We start from the raw sequence: 24,892 nt of genomic DNA on the forward strand, positions 1-24,892 counted from the left end.
GGCATCTAGTGGGTAGAGGAAGTCCGAGATGCTGCTAAACTTCCTACTAACATAAAACAAAGCCCCACAACAAATAATCATCCATTCCAAAGTGCCACTATTACACATTCTTATTTTGTCTCAGTTTTTCTGATTATATAAACATAAACCATCCTCTACAAATTCTAACACAAAGAAGTCTCCAGACACAGTCAAATGCCCCATTGCAATAGAAGGTAGAAGCAAAGGGAGTCAAAATGACAATGTAAGAAACTGCTGCTCTATTGGAAATACCATATTGTGTCATCAATACTCATAATTGAGCACACACCTCTAATTTTGCTACTCGAGAGGTTGAGGTAGGTAGATTTCTGCAATCCTAAGTACGACCAGTACAGGCTCCATAACTGAATTATAGGAGAGCCTAAATTATAGAATGAGATCCTATGTCACACACAAAAACAATAAAACAAAAACAAGACCCTAGGGATTATAGTAAGTTTTAATCTTTATATTAACAAAGGATAACAAGTGAAACCAACACTTTACGACAGTTGAAACATTTTAAAACAAGATTTTGAAAGTATCATTACAAATTGGCCAGTTTCTCTGCAATAAGGTCTGATTTCAATTGCGTCTCAGCTAATGCCAAAGTCATCTCCGCATAGCTGGCACCATTCACTTTCAGATTCAAGTCCTGTATCAGTCTTTCTCCCTGTACTTCTTGTTCGTGCAGATGGATTTTGGCCTTTGCCGCTGAAGCACTTGTGGCACTATTACTTGTTTTGCTTATCTTATACGGATGCACCAATCCGTCTCTAACATATTCAAAGGCAGAAGTAGAAAGAGAACAAAAGGTAACTAGTTCCTGCTCCAAAGTGGATGACAAATGATTCATTAGGACATCCTCAGTTCCTAATGCCAGGTATTGGAAGAAACATTTTTCAGGGAGCACTTTGAAGAGATGGTCAAGACACTGGAATAAAACTCCTTGGTTCCTAAAAATACAAGACAAACGTGCTACAACTGCAATGGACACAAGGGTCACACGCGACATATTATAGTAACCAATTCATATTCACTCATAAACACTAAGATCGATAATAAAAATGCATGCTTTCATTAATAAAAGTCTGACTATATCAGTACACATATCCTGTACTAACCAACTTAGCAGCAGTCAAGTTACTGGCCTGATTATGTATCTTTTGCTCAGTAATAACAGCAACATAGTATTTACTGAAAATTCACTATAGAGAAGGGGTAAACTCTAAAATAACTGCTAGGGTCTAAAATATATAAAACAAAAAACTAAAGAAAAGACATCAAATTTCTATCCATTCAAGCAATACCAGGCCAAGATTGTGACATGTCCTAACACAGAATTCTACACAGAGATTATTAGACCACTCAGACACACGAACTTCTCTGAATTAGTTTGAACTGGATATACATTACCTGCAGTACACTGTTAAAATTCCTTCAAATGTTGTTCTTGGCTTCCAAGAGAAGAGTGCCCCACAACTTCGTAGCTTTTTATAAAGGTATATTTCTCTAAAGTCATTGATGATTTCACATTTCATGTGTTTCAAGAGCCACATCTTCATTAGATTCGGGGCATGGGCAGGTGATGTGACAAGAAAACAGTATTTGTGCAATACGGCAAGAAGTGAGAAAAGATCTTCCATACATTCTACAAGGAAAGCATATCACAAATCCTATCCTTAAATTCTGTCACTATCAACCAATTTTCAAAATCTTCTGATTCAATTAAGCATACAACAAAAAATTAGCCCTCCAATTACCTATTGATTGCTTCGTCGGGAACGCCAGTAGGTGGTTCATACTAAAAAGATCTTGGAGATTAAAATCAAGGTTGCCACATACAATATAATCATGCACAGTATTGTTATCATTATCTCTGTCACTAATGTTTAACAGTAAAGTGCAGCACAACTTGTTAAATACTAGAAGTGGTGAAAGAGGCGTGACAGCAGTCATTATGTGTGTAGGTTCTGTCTTAGAGAATTGTTCACAAAAAGACGTTTCCTCATCCTTGCTCCCAGAGGTCAACTTGTCCCTTTTTCTCTTTGCTCCTGTTTCCACTGGCATCAAGTATGCTTCTGGGTGAGAACTCATACTCAACCTAGTCACCTGACTTTGACACTTCATAAGCTGAAAGCTGGACCTGTTGCCTTGATCCATTATCAGTGATAACGTCATTTCATTAGGAGATCTGTGAAAAAACAAGAATTTGGCTTATTCTGCACATTCTTTTAAAAGAATCAAATAAATGATTAAATGTTTACAAAAAACAAGAAAACAGTTATTCTCTCCTTCCCTAGGAAAAATCATTTCAATGCAAAATTTTAAAGAGTTGGGAGTAAAAGCCACACAGACTTGAAAAGGTCTGTGATGTCAGGTACATCAATCACACTCCTGGGTAGTCCCCACACCCAAGAGGAGCTGCCTAATACAAACTAGATTTCCTGGGTTTTTAAAAAAGGGAAATAACATAAAGTTTGGTGGGTAGAGAGGTGGAAGTAGATCTGGGAGGAGCTGAGGGAGGAGGCTTAATATGATGAAAATACATTCTATGAAATTATCAGTGAATGAATCTTATTGAAATACATAAAAAGAAATTACTCATTTTTAAATTCTGGTAATAATTTAGAATAAAATACCTCTGAAGTAAACCTTCCCTGAGTAACTTAAAATCTAACTTAAATATAGATTATTTCCTATCTTTCACAAAAGTTTTTGTGATTGATATTCCTCATAATTGACAAATATGCCTCAGGTTTATTTAGGCACATTCCAACTCTATCATGTTATCAAGGAATGGTGATGCATACCAAAGATAGGAATTTCACTATCTGCTGGGTTATACTAAAGATTAGGCAAAGGATTTTAAAGAAACAACTTGTAATAATCATACTGTTGATATTTTGATTCCATGACTATCATATACAGATTGTGTAATGAAGAAAGAGTAATTTTGTTGGTGTAACTGAGAGCTGGGGTTTTTCAGCAAGAGGGGGAGAAACTGAGCTACAAGACTGGTAGTGATAAGACTGTAAAGTCTTTACTCCAAATTGGAAGTATCAGCATGGATTTATGCTAGATTTTACCACTAAGAATAAACCCCCACAGTCAACCAGTCAACCAAAGACAGCACTTATCTCTGCATATACAAAATCCCAAGAAAGAACAATCCATTGAGCTGCAAACAAGCACCTTGTCCTGACCAGGCTTTTGTTTCTAATTACAAATCACATCATTTAAGGGCATACGTATCCAATTCCTGAAGAACTGTTCTTAACAATGTTATTCTGGCTGATAAATCCCAAAGCATTTTTACATGCTTTCTGATGAAAGAAGGCATTATCTATTCAGTATTCTTTTAATATAAATTCAAACATTTAGTCAATGACTCAGCTTTGATATCTAACTTCTGATTTAGGGGGCATAAAGGTGACAGCGAAACGTGTTATGCTATACCATGGGATAAATTCAGCAAAGTCTAGCCCATTGAACTTTACAGGGAAAAATGCTTGGTTACTTCAAAATATACATTACAAGAAAAAACAACATATACACAAGAAAGGAGTGTGTACAGATTATGGGGATGTATATGCAGCCAGGTCCAATTTATAAATATTATTTGGCTTATGTTTTAAAAACTTATTTTAAATTCAAGACAAGAGGTAAATGTGAACATTGCCCGAGAGAATTATTGTTAGCCAAACACATTTTTAATGTTCTCATTGTGTGTGTGTGTGTGTGTGTGTGTGTGTGTGTGTGTTAAAATACTTACAGATGACATACTTTTGCTTCAAAATAATCTGGAGGGTTGTGAATAAAGGTGCATATATAACAAGATTAGTAATAATTTGATAATTATTGGACCTGAGTCATGAGAAGATGATGTCACCATGCCGTTTGGTATGTTTGAAATTTTCTATACATAAAAAGCATTTAAAAAAGTAATCATGTTCACCATACTAAGGATATAAAAGCTTGAAAATTATGAGACAATAAAACATGACCAGGTGAACCTAGGAAGGGGTAAATAGAACAAATGTAAATGAAAATGTGGAATAAACAGTGGACTAGAAAATTGGAGATAAAATTAGTGAATAGACTATATCAGAAGACACGACCTAAGAGGCAATGAGATGAACAGAGGGTACAGAGGTAGGCTATGAAACATGGAATACAGAATGAACAAGTGTAACATCACTTCTAGTATCTTTCCTGAACTGCTTTAAAAAAAAGTCAATTCTCAAGGTCTGGAAGTTTAACAGCCTAATGAAGAATATAAAGAAATCCACATCCAATCACATCATGATGAAACAGTTATAAAAGGAATAATAGTATAAGCCTAAAATAGTAAGAAAATGAAGGACTAGAAATTTTAAAAACTAGGAAACAATTCAAAATCATAAATCATTAAAGCGAAATTATTCGACTGAAAAGTCTAATAAAATGAACAACATTCTGGAAAATTGCTCATGAACAGACACAAGATTTAGAATGAAAACTGCTGACAGCACAGTTGATAAATGTTTGTATGTATCACAGCATTCAATTACTAGAAAAACATAAGCAAATGGTTTTTAAGAATAAAATCTGTATTATCCACAACTTTTAGAGAAATTGATCACCAGTTAAGAATTATCTCAAAATTCACGGCTTTCCAGATCAGTACAACCAAATGGCAAAGCCCAAATAATTTGGATTTTATACAGTCTTCCACAGATCAGGAAAAACAAAACAAAACAGCGCGGCTTACTAGGAGGCTGAGCTTACAGGATGATTTAAACCCAGGAACTCTGGGCTAGCCTGGGCAACAAAGCAAGACTCAACATGAATAAATACATATGAACAAATGAGCAAACTGTTACAGCATTGGGACTAAAACCAAGAAAATATTATTGAAGGAAATTTCAAGGCGACTTCACTCGTGTTCACAAATGCAAATATTCTTGACCAAACATGAGGAAACCAAATCTATTATTAATGCACCCAAACTATATAATGAATTTGGGTTTATAAAACTCAGGATTGCAAAATTAGTTTTAGAGTAGAAAACGGATTCACCTAACTCACCACATGAAACAAAAAACCCCCAAACCTGCATGCTCCATCACCTCAAACACCTTAGGAAGTCAGTGAACAGGCAGGCATGGTAATACACTTGGAATCCTTGAGCTGGGATGGCTGGGACACCAGGATCAAGAGCTTGAAGCCAGGCTTGGCAAAACAGAGTTCTAGATCAACTTAGGCTACAGTGAGATCCTTTGTCATGAAATAAAAAGGAACTCACTGAAACAAGATCAAGTAAAAACCTCAAATTACTAGGTAAGTTGTTTGAACTCCACACTGTTCCAGTCAAATAGACTAGCAGAGGCTCTCCAACTTGTCTGTACGCATATTTGTGCTTCATTGTTTTGTTGGGAAAGCTTTTCTCTCAGCTTCAGACAGTAGAGATATTATTTCCCTTTCTATGATTTCAACAGCCCGAGAAGAAAAATCTTCTATTATTAGACATTTAGTTATTTAACTAAACTTTCTCCAGTCCATGCTAGTTTAAAGTTTCTACATGCTCCTAATTCTTCTCCATGCTTTGATAAAACATTCCGTGTGCTCTTTAATTATCTCCACCCTGAGAATATCATCTTAATTTTGTAAATGCCATGCTCCTCAAAAAAACTCAATGCATCTGTATAAAATGGATATTTGTAGAATATTCCTGGCCAAGACACATACAGCAACTAAACAGTAGAAACATGGCAAGTGGAAATTAAAACCTGTTAGACAAACCAAATTTCAAAAGCTCAATATGCAAACAAGTATCTCATTAATAGTTTTTATACTGATTATATGTTAAAATGAAACTTTGCATGGAGGGTACCCAATAAAATACTAAAACTTATTTCACTTGCTTTTATTTCAATTTTTAATATGGCTACTAGAACAATTAAAATTACATGTGCCTTTCATTAATTTCTATTAGATAGGGTTGGTATGCAGCATTTACATAGCATTATTACATTAAAATTTACTTACAGTTTCGAAGATGTGACTTTCATTCCAACAACTAAGTCATCGTCTAGTACACGACACCATGTCTGCTCTACAATATGTTCTGGCTCTTGAAAAGTCTCTGATGACTTCCCCTCAGGAATATGGACACTGTTTTCATCTTCATCACAGAACGGAACAAGGCAGTCCTTAAAGAAAAATATGTCAAAACAGGTGACTAAAATAAATGCACGGAATGAATCAAAAGGTATACAATGAAGACCAGCTTTGTGGCTTTATAGCATGAAGAAGCATGTCCAGCCCCGAGCCCCACAGACCACATGCTTTTCAAGATAACTATGAATGTAGCCCAACACATTTGTAAATGATATCATGTTGCAATGTCAAAAGGCTGGACACCACAGAAGCATTTTAAAATACATTATAATATAATAATAAATAATAAAAATTATATAATAAATAAAATGTTATAGGTTATACATAACTTATTAAAATAAAATTCATGAAAAATAATTATATGCTCAGGTCAAGAATCATGACTGGAAGATGAGTTAGCTGATATAGAGGCAGTGGGGACACAAAACTGGATTTTAATACAGTGTGATAATATATACCACAAACATACTGAAAACAATCCACCCTGGAACTTGCACTGAGCTCAAATTGAATTCTGCTGAAGTTTTATTGTTACTGTCCGGGCCATTCCTATGTCATTACCATAAATATATAATAACAACAGAAACCAGAGTTAGGGGAAATAACTGTATTCCTTATTGAATCTTTATTTTTATGTCTAAATACCATTTGTACACCAATCCTCACAATACCATAGCCTCCTTTGTTGGTTGTATTGTTCTCTACATTTTACAGATACAACTGAGCCACAGAGAGGTGAAGAACTTGCCTGAAGTCACACAGCTACAAAGTGGCAGAGCTGGTTTTGTACTTAAACAGACTAATATTGGCTCCTTGAACAAATGTTTTTCAATATTATGAAAGTCTACCCCGTCACTCTTCTTTTCAATCCAGTAAGCAATATTTTCTACTTTATTACAATTTAAATAACTCAAACAGATTGCACATTGTCAATTGAGTAAATGATAGTCACATGATTAACTTTACCTCCTCATCACTTGACGTACTATCAACTTTCCCGTAAATTGAGTTTAAAAGAGCCTTCCAAGAGTTTGCAATAAATTTATCCTTAAGTGAGATATGTTTCTGTAATTTGTTAAGAAAAACAAATGAAGCCTGAAAAATAGAAAGAAAAAGTTACCAGAGACAGTTTCAAGTGAAACTGGACATGTCCTTAATTCAGGAAGTACTTTGTGCAAATAAGCTCTGCAGAGAACACTTTCAGAGAAAAGCTCTTTTGTTTATAGATTCTCTTTCTCTTACATAAGAAGTGCTTTGTGTTCCCGGGAAGACATGGAAGTAACTGCTGTGGAGTTTATGCACCAAACTGAGCATACTGATACATTAGCATCCATTTCAATGCTGAGTTCAATAACATGTTTCACTATGAATAAAACTGAGGCCTCCAACAGAACAATGGCCACAATCTGTTTTATGCTTGTTTTTTCCTAGTCAACTCTACTGACAAAAAAATCTACTGAAAACTATTGAAGAAACTAACTTTGGCTCAGAACAGGGAATAGGGCAATACATTTCTTTTATTGTGCAAGATAATTAGATTTCAGCTCTAAGGATGAAAAAATCTTGGAATATATTTTGCTACTAAAAGTGTAAATAGTCTTGTTGAATTGACAGAAGTTGCTTCATTTAGATAGACATGTGAGGCTGTTTAAGTATTAATCCAGCATCTAATAAAATGTCTTTCCATATTTAAAAACCTTTTGGGTTCCTTTCTTATGAACTAAAGTTTTTTTTTTTAATCAATCGCTAGAAGGTGGAGGAGGGAGACTGAATTATTTACCTTATTTACCTTACCTCATTACAAAGTGTGTAAAGTGTAGCTACCATGTTGAAACATCTCATGGTGGTCTCCTCCTACTTGCTTCACAGTGCTCCTAGTCCATTGCTCAGGTACTTGGTGGCTTGTAATTGGGGTGGGAGTGGACGTATCTATTCAAGGTGAGCTGACTGAAAGTGAACCCTCTGAAATTAGCACTAGCCTCTGTCAGTTCTTTCTCTCATCATGTCCCCTGTGCTCCAGGGCAAAATAGCAAATCTCTAGTTTCAAATATTGTGTAGTTTGGTTATTAAACCATACAACTAAACCAAGCTCACTGGAAGAAATTTAGTCAATAAAGCATTCCCCTCCCTTTCCTATACACATAATCCTGCAACCAATAGATGGCTTTACCTTTCCAGAGTTTTGCCATGTATGTTAAGAACTACTTTCATTCATCTCCTTATAACCAGAAACCCGAGCAAAAACCAGTATGGGGACAAACTGCCCTGCTTGACACTGAGCCTTGCTCTAATATTCCTTACTGTGATGCTACTATACATGCCCCAAATGCCACAATTTGGGAAAGTCTGAAGACTAAGAATGAAGTCAGCACCCAAAAAACTATATCCAAGTATATGGAAGCACTCTGGGGGCTGCCTGGGAGGCCTGAATAATCACAAATGTCTTTTTCTAGCCAGAAGGCAACACTACATGGACTCTTAACATAACTTCCTTGCTTGTCTTCTGAGTTTACCATTTTTTTCTACATGTTCCTACAGAGTGTTTTTCGTCTTGTATGTTTTCCGAACACTTCTTAAATTGAACCATTCTGTGTACCTCAGATTTTAAGGTTGGTCGTGTTGTCCCTAACAGCTGGATCTCTTTCCTTCTCGGTGCTCTACGGCACTTCATCTCATGAGCACAATTCACTTCTGTTGAGGAGGATCTGTGTTAGTGTCTAGGTGTGGGGCATTACAAACAATGATTATCAGCATCTTGCTACATGCTCACCAGTTTCTTCAAGTTATGGGTCCTCCATTTGCTTCCCTACTAACAACTATGTTGATGCAATGGACTCTAGTTTTAGCTCTAAGGCACTTAATCTTTCTAGTCTGCATATTTCATCATATACAAAATGAGGAGTAGGGGAGGAATAGTTAATCTCTAAAGGACCTTCCTCTTCCCAGATGACCCTGGCTTCTATCAAGTTGACAAAAAAACTTAAGAGCACAGGATCTGTGAAGGCATTTCCAAAAATAATAAACTAAAGGGAACAAGACCCATTCCGGATGTAAGGCAGCATCCATCACCCCACAGACTAAGGGTATGAAAGTTAAAAGGGGAGAGGAGAAATCACATTAACACAAGCACACTCTCTGCTTTGTGGATACCATGAGATGCCTCGTGGATACCATGCGATGCCCAGCTGTGCTCCACCACACTCCTGCTGTCACGATATTCTGCCTCATCTCAAGCCCTAAGCAATTGCAGCTGGCCAGCCAAGAACTGAAATATCTGAAACTGTGATCCAAAAGAAATCCTTCCCTTAGAACAGTGGTTCTCAACCTTCCTAATGCTGCAACCATTTAATACAGTTCCTCATGTTGTGGTGACCCCAACCACAAAATTATTTTCGTTGCTACTTTATACCTGTAATTTTGCTACTGCTCTGAATCATAGTATAAACATCTGATATGTAGGATATCTGATATGTAACCCCTGCGAAAGGGTTGACTTCCCAAAGGGGTCATGTCCCACAGGTTGAAAAATATTGCCTTAGATCCTATGTTAGGAACTTTGTCAGTGATGAAAACTAATACAGCTGGTATATTTAACCAAAAACAATAATTGTTTTGCAGAGATTTTTCATGGTCTGTCTGAGAGAGTCTCATCTATGCTGGCTTGGAACATGGTATATACTGACCTTAAACTCTTGTTACCCCCAAGTGTTGGGGTTATAGGCATGTGCCACCATGCTTGGCTTTTGTAGAGAAGTTTATTAGGGAAAAATTGAGAGTAGACTGTTATATGTCTGTTAATGTGCTATAACCTATTATACTCACTGCCCTTCTAAGAGAGATGCTGTGACATACTGATTCTGTAGGTCAGGATCCTTTTAAAACTGGGCTTCTGTTATTTTCATTCATATAGCTTGTTAACCCTACTAAATCCTACTGCAAAAAGTTATCATTTCTAGACAATATACTTATATGTAACAGCATAGTAGTTTGGGTTATTATTTTTGAGACAGGTCTTGCTCTGTTGCCTAGGCTGTCCTGGAACTGTGTATAGCCAAAGCTGGACTCAAACTAACAATTAGCCTGCTTCAACCTCTCAAGTGCTAAAAGCACAGGCCTGCAACACCACACTCACCTTCATAATATTAATATATTTTTACAGCAGTGCCCCAAACATAGAGCTCTCCGAAATACCCTTTTTCTAAACACTGAGTTGCTGAACACTGTAACCATCCCCTTTCAATGTTATTTACTTCAGTTAGAACTTGTTAATCACAAGGCAGAAGGAAAGAGCAGATCGAGACACTAACTTCTAATTGTGCTTCCAGTGCTGGAAGCACCAAACAATAATTTTCATGTTCCTCTTCAGCAAAAGAGTCTTCACTGCAATCCAGTGGTTTAGTCTAATAACAGAAAAGATCAAGACAAGCTTTGAAATAAATGGAAAATTCAGAGGATTAAAAAACTACAATCACTATCTAAAGGGCAGTTCTTCATGCAAAACAAATTATGTATTTTCAACATCTGGGAATTGGGTAAGTATCACTACAGGTCCTACTGCTACCACCTAAAATTTGTATACTGTATCACAAATTTGTATACTGTATCACAAATTTGTATACTGTATCACAAATTTGTATACTGTATCACAAATTTGTATACTGTCTCATTATTCTCTATAAAACCCTGGAGCAAAGAACAATCATCTTCATTTCACAAAAGAAAAAAAAATAGAGAGATTCTAATTCTACTTAAATGTGAAACTTCAGGGAAAATCATTTCTCTTATGATAAAGACTTCAAGATTGCTTCACCTTTTTCTTGTATTTGAAAACATTTATTACATTTATTTTTTTTCTGGGATTGGAAGTGTTCCACAGCATGTGACCCAGCATGTATGTGGAGGTCAGAGGACAACTTGTGGAGGTCAGCTTTCTCCTTCCACCATGTGGGTTCTAGGCACACAACTCAGGTCATCAGGCTAGGCAACAAAGTACCCTTGCCACTGAGCCATTTCATAGTCACTTATTTCCTCTTCTAAGAAGTAGTTTCACTTCCTTTTATTCCTTAATTAATGCAATATTATTTGTCAATACAAAATGATATTTCAGAAGCAACAATAAAGTTTGCTTACAGCATTACCATCATTTGAGTGACCCTTAGATATACATATACCACAATACAAGTTTATATGAAAAGCAAGGTCAATTTATATAACATTTGTTGAAAAGGACAATGCACACATTTAAAGGAGTCAGTCTATATACTTTTAAAGTTAAAAGTATGAAATCATTTAGATAGAGATGCACACGATTTAGAGTGAGGATCAAGCTTTTTAAGTACTAAAATGGCTCTTAAACCATACTATGTAAACAGAACTTACTGAATAGCTTATTCTGACAAAATCTGTTATTGCAAATGAAGTCAGCTGATCTGTGTTCTGAGCATCCTCAAAAATGACCAGTACTTGTTCAGTTCCAACTCCAACAAAGTCATTTATCAGGACTAAGCTAAGTTGTTCCCACTTAGCAACAACCTGAAAGAATGGGAGTGTTACAAGAGGAATACGGAAAGGAAAAATATGAACCAACTAGGAAGTCTTTTTGTTTTGTGCAGTTATAATCTGTTAAGTTCATTCTTACAAATGACTGATGAAAGTTGCAATACAAAAGCTAAAGATACAGCTACTAGAGGATCCAAAACCATAAGGAACTATGACAACTTTGTAAATAGCAAGATACTTATGTCGTATTTTATTAATGCTTATCTAAAGACTATCACAGTCCTGATTTTTGTGTTCCAATCTCATGATCTATGTACAAATTCAGTCACTTCCCATAACTAAAACTTTGGAAGCCTAATATTTAGCATGAGTAAAACTCTAGTGAAGATTCTTTATCTAGCATGGATAATTTAAGGATGACCCTATTTCTCATAAGCCTCAGTGGACACGCTGTTTACTATCAGACCAATTCCCCAAATAATTCAGTAGCACTGGATAACCAAAAGGTACCAGTACATGTTTGAAGAGTTCTCAAAGTAAAATACACTCAAGATGAACTTAACAGCCTAACCCCAGTGGTGGTGGTACAAGCATTGTTATTATCAGGGCCAAAAAAGGAAATGAATGGATCCTTAACAGCAGGACACCTAGAAGCATTCTAATTAAATAGAATGATCTGTTAAGTTTATAACAGAAAAGGAGACATGGAGTTTAAAATAGTTTCCTTAAAGGTCCATAGAGCTAAAGGCTTTTAACACCACAAGTATCAGATCACCTACTAAGGGCAGAAGAGCTACACTTCCCACCCAGAATCCAAGGAACACAGACACATTATCTAGATGACACAGGAAGGCGGCTTATACTTTGGAAAGAATGTAAATAAGGCATTTCAATCTACATAATAAAATATCAATCCTGGTCCTACAAGATTAATTTCGAAAGCTGTGATTCTTCACTTGTGCAGGGAGGCAGCCTATCTGAAAACCTACATGTCTCCCCACAATTATGGGGCATAATAAACTATGGAAAGGAGACACTGGCAATCAAAATTTGTTAACATGTTCAGAACATGTTTAGGCAATCATGTTGGTGAGATTTTTATGGGTATAGCTTTTGACATTCTTAGGACATGTAAACATCAAAGAACTATGCATGAATGTACATGCACATTTATAATGATTATCTTTCAAACAGTGCTATTTAACACAAATACAAGTGAACCAAAAATGGGAAGCACACATACAATTTTAAATTTTCAGTAAAAATGTAAAAGTAATATAGTCATCTCTCAATGTAAGTGGAAGATTAGCTCCTAAACCCTCTGCAGAATCAAGACTCTGTGGATGATTATTGGTTTAGTATTTGTATATAATATATAACCAAGCATAGTGGTGAATGCCTTTAATCCTAGTTTTCAGAAGGCAGAGGCAAGCAGATCTCTGAGTTCAAGGCTAGCCTGGTCTACACAGTGACTTCCAGGACATCTAGGACTGTTACACAGAGAAATCCTGTCTCGAAAAACCAAATAATAATAATAATAATAATAATAATAATAATAATAATAATACTTTAAAACATCTCTAGATTATTTATAACGTCAAAAACAATGAAAGTACAACATTTCATTGATTATACTGTACTTGTTAGGGCACAGAAACAAGGAAAAAAGTTTTTCATATTCAATACAAACCCCAGATTTTGTCAAATATTTTAAATCTGCTGTTGGCAGAATCAGTGTTTGCAGAACACTTAGATAGGGAGGGCTGACTATTTAACCCTGTCTATTTAACCCAGTATGCCCAGAACATTACCATTTCAATTCGATGTCATCAATTAAGAATCAAAATATTTCACTGCATTTTCACTAAATCTTTTTTTCAAAGACAAGGTCTTACTGGCTCTGCCTTGGTTTACTCACTGTTGGCATTACAATGTAGCACCATACCTAGCCCTTTACTAAGTCTGATATCTCAGGTCGACTTGCCATTTTTAATGTATTTTAATTCAGACCACTCCTATTTCAAATACTGCACAACTTCCTGAGACTATGAAACAGGACAACTAGAGAACATATGAATCTCTTCTATTGAAAACACAAATATCTGTGCATACCTGACATCGGCCTCAGATTCTTGTCAAAACATGCAGAGACAGTTTCCACTTGAGGGAAACCCTAAGAGAAAATGTAGTCCTATCTCTGAATTAAACATCTCCGGGGCTTTTATGAAGAGCTGGTCTGGGAGCATGATGACTTAGATTTTCATTATTTACTTGAATTTATGCCTGTTTGTATTTCTTGTAAGCTACCTCAATTCCTTCTTGGAATGAAACAGAATGAACAGATTCACAGCTTCCACAAAGAAAGATTGTTACTTTCCACATGGGGACAAAACTGCTATTAAAAATAGTTTTATTATTTAAATGAATAAAGTATTCATTCTACTATCTAAAACCTCTCACAGAAGGTCTTCATAGCAAAGGCTCAGTATTCAATATTAGCAATGTTTCATTCCATTTTAAATCCTACATGGTTACTGTTTTGTCTTAACTGCTAAGTATAATTGTTCAAGTACAATCACTTTACTTCCTATAACTTAGATATTCCAATATGATTACATTAATAAAAATTACAAATAGTTATAGTAAAAGACAAATAAATATAATTGTAGGTATATATTTATGCTTCCAAACTCAAAGTCTTTATTGACTTCAAACACCAAGACCCCAAACTATTATAGGGAGACTTCAGACAACTTCAGGAAAGAAAAACAAAAACAAAACAGTGAAACAGCTACAAGGACTAATGCTAAAAACTGACTTACAAAATAGGGATGCTTAGAAAGTCTAAAAATGGTTGTACGTGATGGTAGCACAAGGATGTAATCCTAGGATTCAGGAAAGCAGGATGAAAACTTTAAAGCCATCTGAACTACATATTAAGACCTAGTCCTGTTTCAAAAAACCAAAACAAAGCAAACACAGGAAAAGAAAAGCCCAAGCTACCAACTGAATTACTGTAAGATTGAGATCAAACACTGTACCTTAAATTTCTTTTCTGAAACAGCACAAGCCTTGGAGTTGAATGACACGATGAAAAATCGGTTTCCTTTACCTGAATCTAGAATTTGAACGGAACAAGGATCTAGAAATGGAAGCTGGCATACTCTTACAGGAACGCCATTTTGGAACAAAACGAGCTGATTCTTTTTTGTAAGGGCAATCAGAGACATTCTTAACTGTTTGTCGACCATCTCAGCTGCACAGACATGCACATGAGTTACTACACTACTGTAAGCAAGAGGGATAAGGTAGCTATTGCTTAATATTTCTTGACTTTTAAGAACATATGCACAAAGGTTGGAATTGGAAAATTCATAATCTGATTCTGAAAGCTTATGGGTACATTTAGCCTCAGGTGGTTCTGCTAGACCCAAAAATACTACCCCAAAATTTTCGATCTCACCTACCCACTCAATAGAGGAAAGTTTAACTGATATATTAGTAACTTTCCCAATTTGGGACGATATATAGAAGAATTTGTCAAGATATCGCCAAAAAACTACAGGGCCATCAAAGATCTGTAAGCTGTCATCCAATGCATGGTGAAGTTTAAAACTCAAATGCTTTTCAAATTTGTTTGGATTGTGAAGAAACAGTATATAATATTTGAAAGCACTACTACTGTATTTTGTGTATTGTATCAAAATGCAAGGGAGGTTAACTCTAGTTCTGAAATCTGACACACATTTACAACACAGAATTTTTAAATGAGAAGCTTTCTCCTGAATGTTTAAAAAACCCGTGGATATCAGAACAAATGTTTCTGTTTCTCTGTCAAATACCATCCTTTTGACATATAATACAGATGTATCTGTGGGCACTTCACAATCTCCTTTGGACAAATGAAACACAAGGATTTCCCCATTATAACACAAGAATTTTGCTTGCTCATTAAGTGGCATTGCTTGTTTGCCAGCCATTCTAATACATCAAGTCTCTGTGTTGATCCAGTTCCAAATGCAAATGGATTCCAGTTGAGGCCTTTAATCCTAAGGGGGAAAAAAGAAGGACTCAATGGAACAGGCAGAGAGTAGAAAACATACTTTGTTAGAAAATTATCACAGAGGTCATCATACATTTCATTTGAAGTCAATATATCAAAACTTCTTACACAATTGTGACAACGTTCTATGGAAAGAAGGCCTTGCTATATAAAAGACCCTTGCTGTCCCTGCCCTCATAATTCCTCTGCCTCTGTCTCTGGCGTGCTGGGATTACAGGTACGAATCATGCACCTGGTGACAACGCCATACTTCCTTAAATAACTCTAAGACTGTGAATAACTAAGTCAGAAAAGATACCTGAATGTGCTATCAGCATGGCAAGCTGCATTTTCAAGTTCTATTAAAAGTACCTTCCATCAGGAAGGTATATAAGCAGGATGACCAGACTTCACCAAGTAAAAAGCAGCCTGATGCAGTGGTATGCCTTGTCATCCCAGCATTCCTTTGTTGAGATGGGAAGCAGAAGCAGGAGAACCTCCTGAAAGCCCCCAGGCCATCTAAGCCTGGAGTGTGCAAAGCAGCAGCAGAAACTGGACTCTGCCTCAGCAGGGTAGAAGGCAGGAACTCTTCCAGAAAACTGGGGAGACCCCGAGAACACTGAAAAAAAAATGACTTCAGATATCTTTCTGGTTCAGGAAATTTCTTATGAGTTCTACTTCCCTCTCTGTTACAAATCTACTAAATCTAATTTGGGTTTATATTAGCTTCTTTAGGATGAGATGCAGTTAATCAATGGTTTACTTGTCTTGAAACTCAGACTTCCCTAAATATGTTGATTGCTGAATTCGGTTGCTCCCCACAGACAAGGCACTTGGGCCCTGCTTACTGAAAACAGTTTGTACAGGCTGCACGATGAGAGAAAAAAAGCTCACAAATCGCTCTGGAAAAAAAACAGAAATACTACTTACTTTACAATACATTTTTATGACCCGAGGAAAAATATTAGTATTCAAAATAGGAGGAAATTGAGGGTGGATACAACTAATGAAAATGAGCAGAAGAATTAAGTAATTGTGATCAATCACTTGTGCTTATTATCTCTGTCAGTTACAATACATGCATTACATCATTTCAGGTTCTGATTGTTCCTTTATATAAATTCAGACCCTTTTACTGTAATGAAGGTAAACTGTCCCAAGGTTGCAGCATTGCTCCATGCTTACAATACTAATCAGCAATGCTGATTTAGAAAAGAGTCATTTTGCCTCTTGAGCCAACCCTGTTAATCATATTGCCATGGCGTGCATTTCTCTATTAAGAACAAACTGCCCATAGGAAGGCAGTGTGAGAGAATGGGTAAAAATCAATGTAATCAAAGGAACATCCTCTAAACTCAACAGACACAGAAAACTGTTGTTCTCTCTTGTTTCAGTGGCCATACATGCAGAGTCACTCTTTTAAGTAACGACAACACATGGGATGAATTAACAATGCAGAAATCACAGAATGGTACTGCTTCATCTGAGTGACAGCACTAAAATACATGAATGAGGAACAAAGTTCATTAACAGGAGATAATTAATAAGGCATTTATGAAAGAGAGAGGTGACTATAGAATTTAACCTGACAATAAACTGAAATGTGTATCTTTGGCAATTGTATTTCTGACCTCACCCAAGAGAAACAGACCCACATATGGAAGGATACTACTACTCTAAAATATATCCTGCACTACTATTTGCAATATAAAAATTACAAATTTGAATGATTACCAGTAGGAAAACAAACAAATGGAACATCACACTACAGTTAAAAGGAATGTACTGCATATCATGATGGTTAAATTTTAATAAGTAAGGGTACTGAAGTGGGAATTGAGTCTAGAGGAGATTTTAGCTATTCAAATAATTTTATGAATATTTTCAAACAAGTTTTAAACAATGTGTTCAATTTTTCCCATAAAAATGTAAATATAGGAAACACTGTGGGGGAAAATGCTAAATGCCTTACTGTGGTGAACCAGCTACAGATGAGGGATTTATGAGGGAAGACTTGAGTTTTCCTTTTTGGCGGAGGTAAAGGGCTGCTGGAGACTGAGCATCAGGCCTCCAACATGCATGGTACCAGTGAGCTATATCCCCAGTCCCTAGGCTAACAGTTTTGTTTTATTTTTACATTTATACAAGTAGTCTGCAGTATCTGTCAAATTTTAAGAAAGACAGCATTGTTATGTTCAACTAAACCACCAAACCTAAAGTTTGTTCCAGTACTTTATAAATCTAAGCTTTTACCAGCCTTGGCAATGTTTGCATTTTGCCCTGGATAAGCATTGTGACTTGTCCTGCCACTTTGGCAGCATCCCTGGCTTTTACCCATTAGAAATCAGATGCACTTCCATTCCCGAGCTGTGACAACCACAAATGTCACTTACATGGCAGAAATAATAGCCCTATCCCCACCTTGTTAAGAATAAGCTCCTCAAAATAACATCTTTCTTTTTAACTTTCTATAACCACTTGAACTCGGAGTTCAAAGGTATTTGCCTTGTAAGCGTCTCACACTCCACAACCAAGAGTGGTGGCTACACCTGTAGTCTCCATCAGAGAGTCAGAAACTGGAGCCTGTCTGAGAGTTGAGGCCAACCTGGGCTACAGACCAAGTTCCAGGCCTGCCAGTACTATAATGTGAGACACTACAACAAAAAGTTCTTAACGGAAATAATCGCCGGATATAGAGAACACTCACCATCCAAAGTATCCGCAACGGTCAGAAGGAAAAAACAGTTCTCCAAGGCAGCCTAATCTTCATGTCCCAGAAGCACTAAATGACTCCGAACCTCCCGCCCGCGCATTGCACGCTGGGACACCCGGCCCAATAGCAGAGTGAAAAACTCGGGAGGTGAAGCCTGATGGAGGCGGTTGCCAGGGGAGACCTGAGGGGGCGGGGCCTCCGAGTGGTGGAAGCGAATGACCTGCCGAGCTGTCAGGGGCTGTGCTTTGGGGAAAGCGTCGGAGTGCTCCAGCCTGCTGGGGGCGGGACAGCAGTGCCCGGAGGACGTCGGAGGGTGGAGTTTCTCCTTAGAGAAGCAAGTGGGAGCCGAGCAGAGAACTTATTCCCGCCTCTACCCCCGGACGACAGTATGGGATTGGACAGTATGGAGACACTTCCTTCTACCTTCCGGTGTCACGCGACCGCCTCCTCCTCCCTCCCTTCTTGGTCTACCTTTGGGCTGGGCTGACTGGTGATGAGATACTTGGCAGCCAGCTGTGGAAGCAGCGACAGCTACAACTACGATCAAGTCCACGATCGTGACCATGGCCGAGGTGAGCAGCACAGAACCTCTGCTGGGTCCCTGGACGGGGAAGCCGCCTTCCAGGCCCAGGGCCCGTGTGCTCCAGTGCAGGTGCGCTGTGCTGAGTGATCATAGTAAAGACCATAAGCATCTAAGGTTCTGTTTTGTCTCCCATCCAGAATAATGCTCAGAATAAAGCCAAGCTAATCTCTGAGACCCGGCGGAGATTCGAAGCTGAGTATGTGACAGGTGAGCTTGCATTCTAGGGGTTGAAGTGGGGTGTTCAGTGAGCATATCCAACTTTTGTTAGAATGTTTGTGGGTGTTTTTGCTGGCAGATGTTAGAGACCTTTTCAACCCTCACTGGAAAGATGCTGTACGTGTTTCAAGGGTTTTGCCATACTGTGTGAACTGCTTCAGTGAGGCAGATGGTGTGCTCGTTTCTTCCTTTACAAGGTTAATGTAAGTTAGAAATCAGAATGTCTAGCATCTTGTGTTCATGGGCCTGGTGGGCTATCTGGTTAATGACAGGTGACACTGTGTGCAGTTCATAGCCTTTCACCAGAAAATAAACCTGGAAACTGTCATTGTACTTTTGCTATATACTTCGTACATAATTTGGTAATCCAGTTCCTTTTATTTTGCTTAATTCCGCTTCTCAAAACCAAAAGTGCTACTCACAAGTTCTTGTTTCATCACGCTCTGTACTTGAAAGTTTCTGTAAGTGCAGAATTGATTTATTGGTTAAACATTCAGTGTCTCAATGTCATAGATACTTGAGCTGTCAAGTACTTATCTGATCAGTATTTTTAAACATTTAGAATAAGTTATAAATACGGAATTTAAAAGCTCAAGTTGCTGTCTGCCTTGATTGATGCTAATCTAGACCCTTCCACTAAATAGCTTGCTTACATCTTCTGAGTTCCTGTTTCCATATCTGTGAAATGTAAATAAGGTTAAAGGATTAAGTGAAGAAACATGTATCAGATTGTCAAGTGTGGAACTAAAAACTAGTGGGTTGTCAATACAGATTTTGCCTTAGTCATTTGGTTACTGTGGATGGAATCAAACTTTCATATTTTGATTTTAGTGCTTACCAGAAGATTCCTATACCCTTATACTGTTCTGTAGTGTACATCAGTTGATGACCTAGAACAAATAAGGAAATCTGTTCCAAATAGCCTGGTCAGTAAATCTTTTCATACCTCCTTGCCAGTTTTCTTCATGTACCAAACTTTGTACCAGAGAGTTGCAAAATCACTCCATTCCCTTTTAGCACAGAGATCTCACTCATGTCTATTATCATAGCTGGTTACAGTAAGGAGATTCTACAATAGCTTTCTATATGAATACAAGCCATAGCTATATGGTTTATAGTGTATTAAGACATAACTCGTAACTAATGAATTGATGGTTCTATAATAGTCATTTACTTATGCTCAAGGGATCAAGCAGAAGATAGGTAAGTTATGCAATCTCCAAGGTTTTAAAGGTCATCTTGATTCAGTCTTCTCATTTTTAAAATGAGGGAAGTGAAGTGTAGTAAGATTAAGCAATTTGCTCAGAATCCCTGGTGTTAGAATTTTGGCCTGGCCTACCACTCAGGCCTTTTGGATTTCACTATAGTAATCTTTAAGCAACATCACAATGTCAGATTAGATCATGTCACTCCCCAGTGTGAAACCTTCCAATGTCTTCCCACTGTATGTATTTAGAATAAAGTTCCAGTTCTTCTTGGTGGCCTACAAATACGCAGTCATATATTACCTAGCTCTTGGCTACCTGTCCATCCTCATCTTTTATTACTCTCCTTGCTTAGTGCAGAGTTGAACACCCCCAGCATTAAGAGACATACAAATAGCAACCCAGTACACACATACACACACACACACACACACACACACACGCACACGCACACGCACACGCACACGCACACGCACACACACACACACAAAGTTAATTAAAGAATATTTAGTCTAAAAACATGTGGCTGATGCATTTTCTATTTGACTTCCTTTTTAAAAATGCAGTGACCCACAAAATTGACATCACACTCCAAAACATGACTCACAGTTTGAAAAATATAGCTACACTGCTTCATTTGTGTTCTTCAAACAGAATGCATCTGTTTGCATCTTGGGACATTTCCATTTCTCTCAGCCTGAGTTGCTTTTCCCCAGTTAGTGTGTATGGTTAGGCCTTGTTTTTGTCTTTTCAGGGTTTAAATGTATCTGAGAGGCCTTCACGGGTTATTAAGTAGCTTCCTGTCCTGCATACTTTCCCTCCTAGCCTGTAATTGTCTTGTTTGTTTATTGTTCATTTCCTCCAGTAGATGATAGATGGGTTTAGTTACTAGCAGCAGCCTATAGAAGTTGAAGGCAGAAGTTGTATGTATTTTTCTCCCTCCTCAATACCTTTCACAGCATTTAGCACATAATCATTGAATGAATATAGCACTACTTAAAGATGTGCATTAGAAGATCATTGGAAGAATTGATATTCCAAATTAAGAACTGACCTAACCAGCTCCCATTTCCTACCAAAAGTCTGGCAAAGAGCAGCCTTCACAATGTAAGCCATACAGACAAACTTTTTTTTTCAGAGAAAGGCACTGTGTATGGTGGCATGGGGTGGTTTTACCCTTAAATATATACACTTAGGTATAGGTAAACCAGTATATGAGTTATCTACACAAGAGTTGTAAAAAGACTCTGTGGACAAGGAAAGTAGAAGCCATGAAAGACTTTCTCACCTGAAAGTTGCAGGTGTACCCTGGACTATAATAAGGCTTTTTAGTTTGTATGTATTCTCCCTATAAGATTGCTTTTTAGAAATTAACCTTGGTAACACTGATGTGGTTCTTAATTCATGGAATCCTAGAACTCAAGAGGCTAAGGCAGGAGGGCCTTTGAGTTCCAAGGTGGCATGATTTATTATAGTGGGTTCCAGGTAAGCATGTACGAAAAGTAAAATCCTGTCTTGAAAAAATATAAATAGTAGCCGGGCGATGGTGGTGCAGGCCTTTATCCCAGCACTTGGGAGGCAGAGGCAGGTGGATGTCTGAGTTCCAGGCCAGCCTGATCTATAGAGTGAATTCTAGGACAGCCAGGGCTACACAGAGAAACCCTGTCTCAATATAGATAGATAGATAGATAGATAGATAGATAGATAGATAGATAGATAGATAGATAGATATAGATAGATAAAGATAGATAGATAGATAGATAGATAGATAGATAGATAGATAGATAGATAGGATAAAAAAATTTATATAGATAAAGTAAGAAAAGTTAACTTTGTGTTTGGAACATCCACTTTTGTCTTTCACAGTCTGTATTGTCGTTAACAATACTTTGGTTCATAAAAGGTTTAAGGCATATAAGCCATAATGATGTTTTTCCTAAAGAAAAGTGTTTATTATCCACAAGCATCTCTCTTCAAACATTCATTTGAAAACAGGTTCTTGGGAATTCCAAGCTCATTTTTTTTTGTGCCTGTAGAAAATATTGCCAAATATGGGTAGATTTTTAAGCAGACAAAAAAAGAAAATAGAGGTTCACAATTATGGTACTTTTCTCCGTCACTGTTACTGTGAGAAGTTCCACGCTGAGTCTCAAATGAAAACCATTTCCTGTTCTTTTCTTCTTTCTCTTTGTGACATTAATTTATTCAGCTCTGAAAGTACTCATTATCAGCTTAATTCTGTAAATCAGTTTGTCAGAGAAAGGTAAATGGTAGAGCCATTTTCCAAACTTGTACAATTTAGTGACGGTGTTAGAACAAAGATAAACTACTAAGTAAGGTGAACTGGATCACAAAGAGTAAGAACCAAAGGAGTCCCTTGGCACGGTGGTATACACCTGTAATCCCAGAAAGTGGGCAGTGAAAGCAGGAGGATTGGGAGTTCAAAAAGGTTAACCTTGACTACCTAGTGATTTGCAATCCAGCCTAAGCTTCATGAGACCTTTTCTCAAAGAAGATTGATTAAGTGCTATGACAAAGAAAGATACCTACTGCTTGGTGATCTGGTTAGTACTGGGTTAAAAGCAATGTCATGGAAAAGCTCAACAGCTCCCAAACCTTAGGAAAGCTTGCTGTAAAACATGGTGCTATTGGGAAATAGCAGAATCTTTAGGAGCTGTTTGCAGCCAGGCAGTGGTGGCATACGCCTTCAATTCCAGCACTCAGGAAGCAGGGCAGGGAGATCTCTTTGATTTCCAGGCCATCCTGGTCTACAGAGTGAATTCCAAGACAGCTAGGGCTACACAGAGAAACCTGTCTTGAAAAACCAAAACCAAAACCAAACAAACAAAAAAGGGCTGACCCCCTAGTAAGAGTTCTTGGGAATGGTACCTTTAAAGATGATGATGGAACCCTGGTTCCTTCCTCTTCCTGTTGTTGGGCCTGATACATGCTACCTGCCTGATGTCCCTCCTCACCACAGGTTCAAAAACAACTTGGCCATCTGGTGACAGACTGAACCTCTAACACTTGGAGCCAAAATAAACCTTTACTCCCTTCATCTCTGATATTTGTTGTGGTGACAGAAAGCTGACTAACCCAGGTGGTATTTCTTATGAACTTAGGTGGAACTTGGCCAGGTAGAGAAGGTGACCAAGGTGGGTTAGACAGTCTGAGCAAAAGCACTGGGATAAAAAGGTATGCAGTATGTTCAGGAAGCCTAGGAAGCAATGTCATGGAAAAGCTCAACAGCTCCCAAACCTTAGGAAAGCTTGCTGTAAAACATGGTGCTATTGGGAAATAGCAGAATCTTTAGGAGCTGTTTGCAGCCAGGCAGTGGTGGCATACGCCTTCAATTCCAGCACTCAGGAAGCAGGGGCAGGGAGATCTCTTTGATAGGAATTTATTTAAATGAACTTAGTTGATAGCAGAAAAGTAACAAAGCCTCCATACCATCTAGAAATAGTTAACAGTGGTAGTTTTTTTTTTTAATCTTTTGTCTATATCCTTAAAAGCAAAATTAAAAGACTATCCTGATTATCATTTGTATGTTACATTTTTATTGGCATGATCTTACTCCCCATTTTATAAAGTAGGCAACATTGTATTTTTTTAATATTTGAATCTATTAGTAAAAGACAATTGCCATTTCATTCAGATAATCCCTTTTTGGACATTTAGATTACTTGCATGTTTTTGTTAGTACAACTTTATGAAGCAGTTAAGATTACTTCCTTTTAGACTCATGTCTTGGAATCAAATTATTGTTTTCACAAATAAATACTTGGGACTCATTTCATAGTATATATCAAACTTGCACCATACAAGCTGCCCAAGTTGATTTCTACTGGCCCTGTGGGATAATGTTCATCTCCCACACCTTATCCATATTTAATGTCATCATTTCTTAACTAATAGTTTTTTAGTTTGCGTTTGATTGCTAGTTTGGCTAAACTTCTTTTCATATAAATATATTCATTTATGCATACACCTTTTTTGTTAATGCCACTATCATTGATTTTGGCAGTTTCTTAATGTATTCAAAATTACCCATTATTTTGTGGTTTCTTCAGTTGCTATTAAAGTTGCTTCCTCTCACCCAAAGACGTTTCTGCCCTTTTAATTTTTATTTCCTTTTGGTTGAATGTTGATTTTTTAATGGACATAATCTTTAAAGCATGAAAGAATATGTAACCATGTACTTAATGTTCAGCCAAAGGTTTAGATCCATTCCCTTATACACTTCCCATTTAGTATGACGTTTGGGAGACACTTTTCCTGTATTTTGGGTTACTCATTCTCTTGTTTTTCATTAGTTTTATCCCCTAAGAAATCTCCTCCACCAAAGCTTTATTACATTTTTAATTCTTTTCTTACCTTGATATAAAGGCTGAACATACTTTACACTGATTTGCCTCAGTTTGGGATTCCTTCATATTGTGTAATGTAACTAA

The 24,892-nt window shown here is 37.2% G+C and overlaps 2 protein-coding genes across 4 annotated transcripts in view; one reads left to right on the forward strand and one right to left on the reverse strand.

The window, feature by feature from the left end:
- Positions 1-463: 463 nt before the first annotated feature.
- Fancb (FA complementation group B) lies at positions 464-18,677 on the reverse strand. 3 transcript variants are annotated; one of them, XM_052716651.1, is made up of 10 exons: positions 18,432-18,677; positions 16,044-16,626; positions 14,724-15,731; positions 11,563-11,715; positions 10,491-10,583; positions 7,150-7,278; positions 6,052-6,215; positions 1,785-2,215; positions 1,438-1,672; positions 464-977 (listed from the first exon to the last, which is right to left on the reverse strand). In XM_052716651.1, exons 3-10 carry the CDS (start codon positions 15,660-15,662, stop codon positions 569-571), a joined length of 2,553 nt encoding a protein of 850 aa, XP_052572611.1. In that variant the 5' UTR covers positions 15,663-15,731; positions 16,044-16,626; positions 18,432-18,677; the 3' UTR covers positions 464-568. The 3 variants fall into 3 exon arrangements, with proteins under 3 accessions (XP_052572611.1, XP_052572690.1, XP_052572530.1); XM_052716730.1 differs by lacking the exon at positions 16,044-16,626; XM_052716570.1 differs by having other exon boundaries at positions 14,724-16,626.
- Positions 18,678-18,822: 145 nt separating this feature from the next.
- Positions 18,823-24,892, forward strand: part of Mospd2 (motile sperm domain containing 2) — a 41,387-nt gene continuing 35,317 nt past the window's right edge. Inside the window, exons 1-2 of the mRNA XM_052716859.1 lie at positions 18,823-19,009; positions 19,158-19,227. Coding sequence (XP_052572819.1) covers positions 19,001-19,009; positions 19,158-19,227 — 79 coding nt within the window. The 5' untranslated portion in view covers positions 18,823-19,000. The remainder of the gene's footprint in view (positions 19,010-19,157; positions 19,228-24,892) is intronic.

Source organism: Peromyscus californicus, unplaced genomic scaffold (genome assembly GCF_007827085.1).
Source record: "Peromyscus californicus insignis strain IS unplaced genomic scaffold, ASM782708v3 Scaffold_10__1_contigs__length_136768540, whole genome shotgun sequence".
Classification (NCBI taxonomy): domain Eukaryota; kingdom Metazoa; phylum Chordata; class Mammalia; order Rodentia; family Cricetidae; genus Peromyscus; species Peromyscus californicus.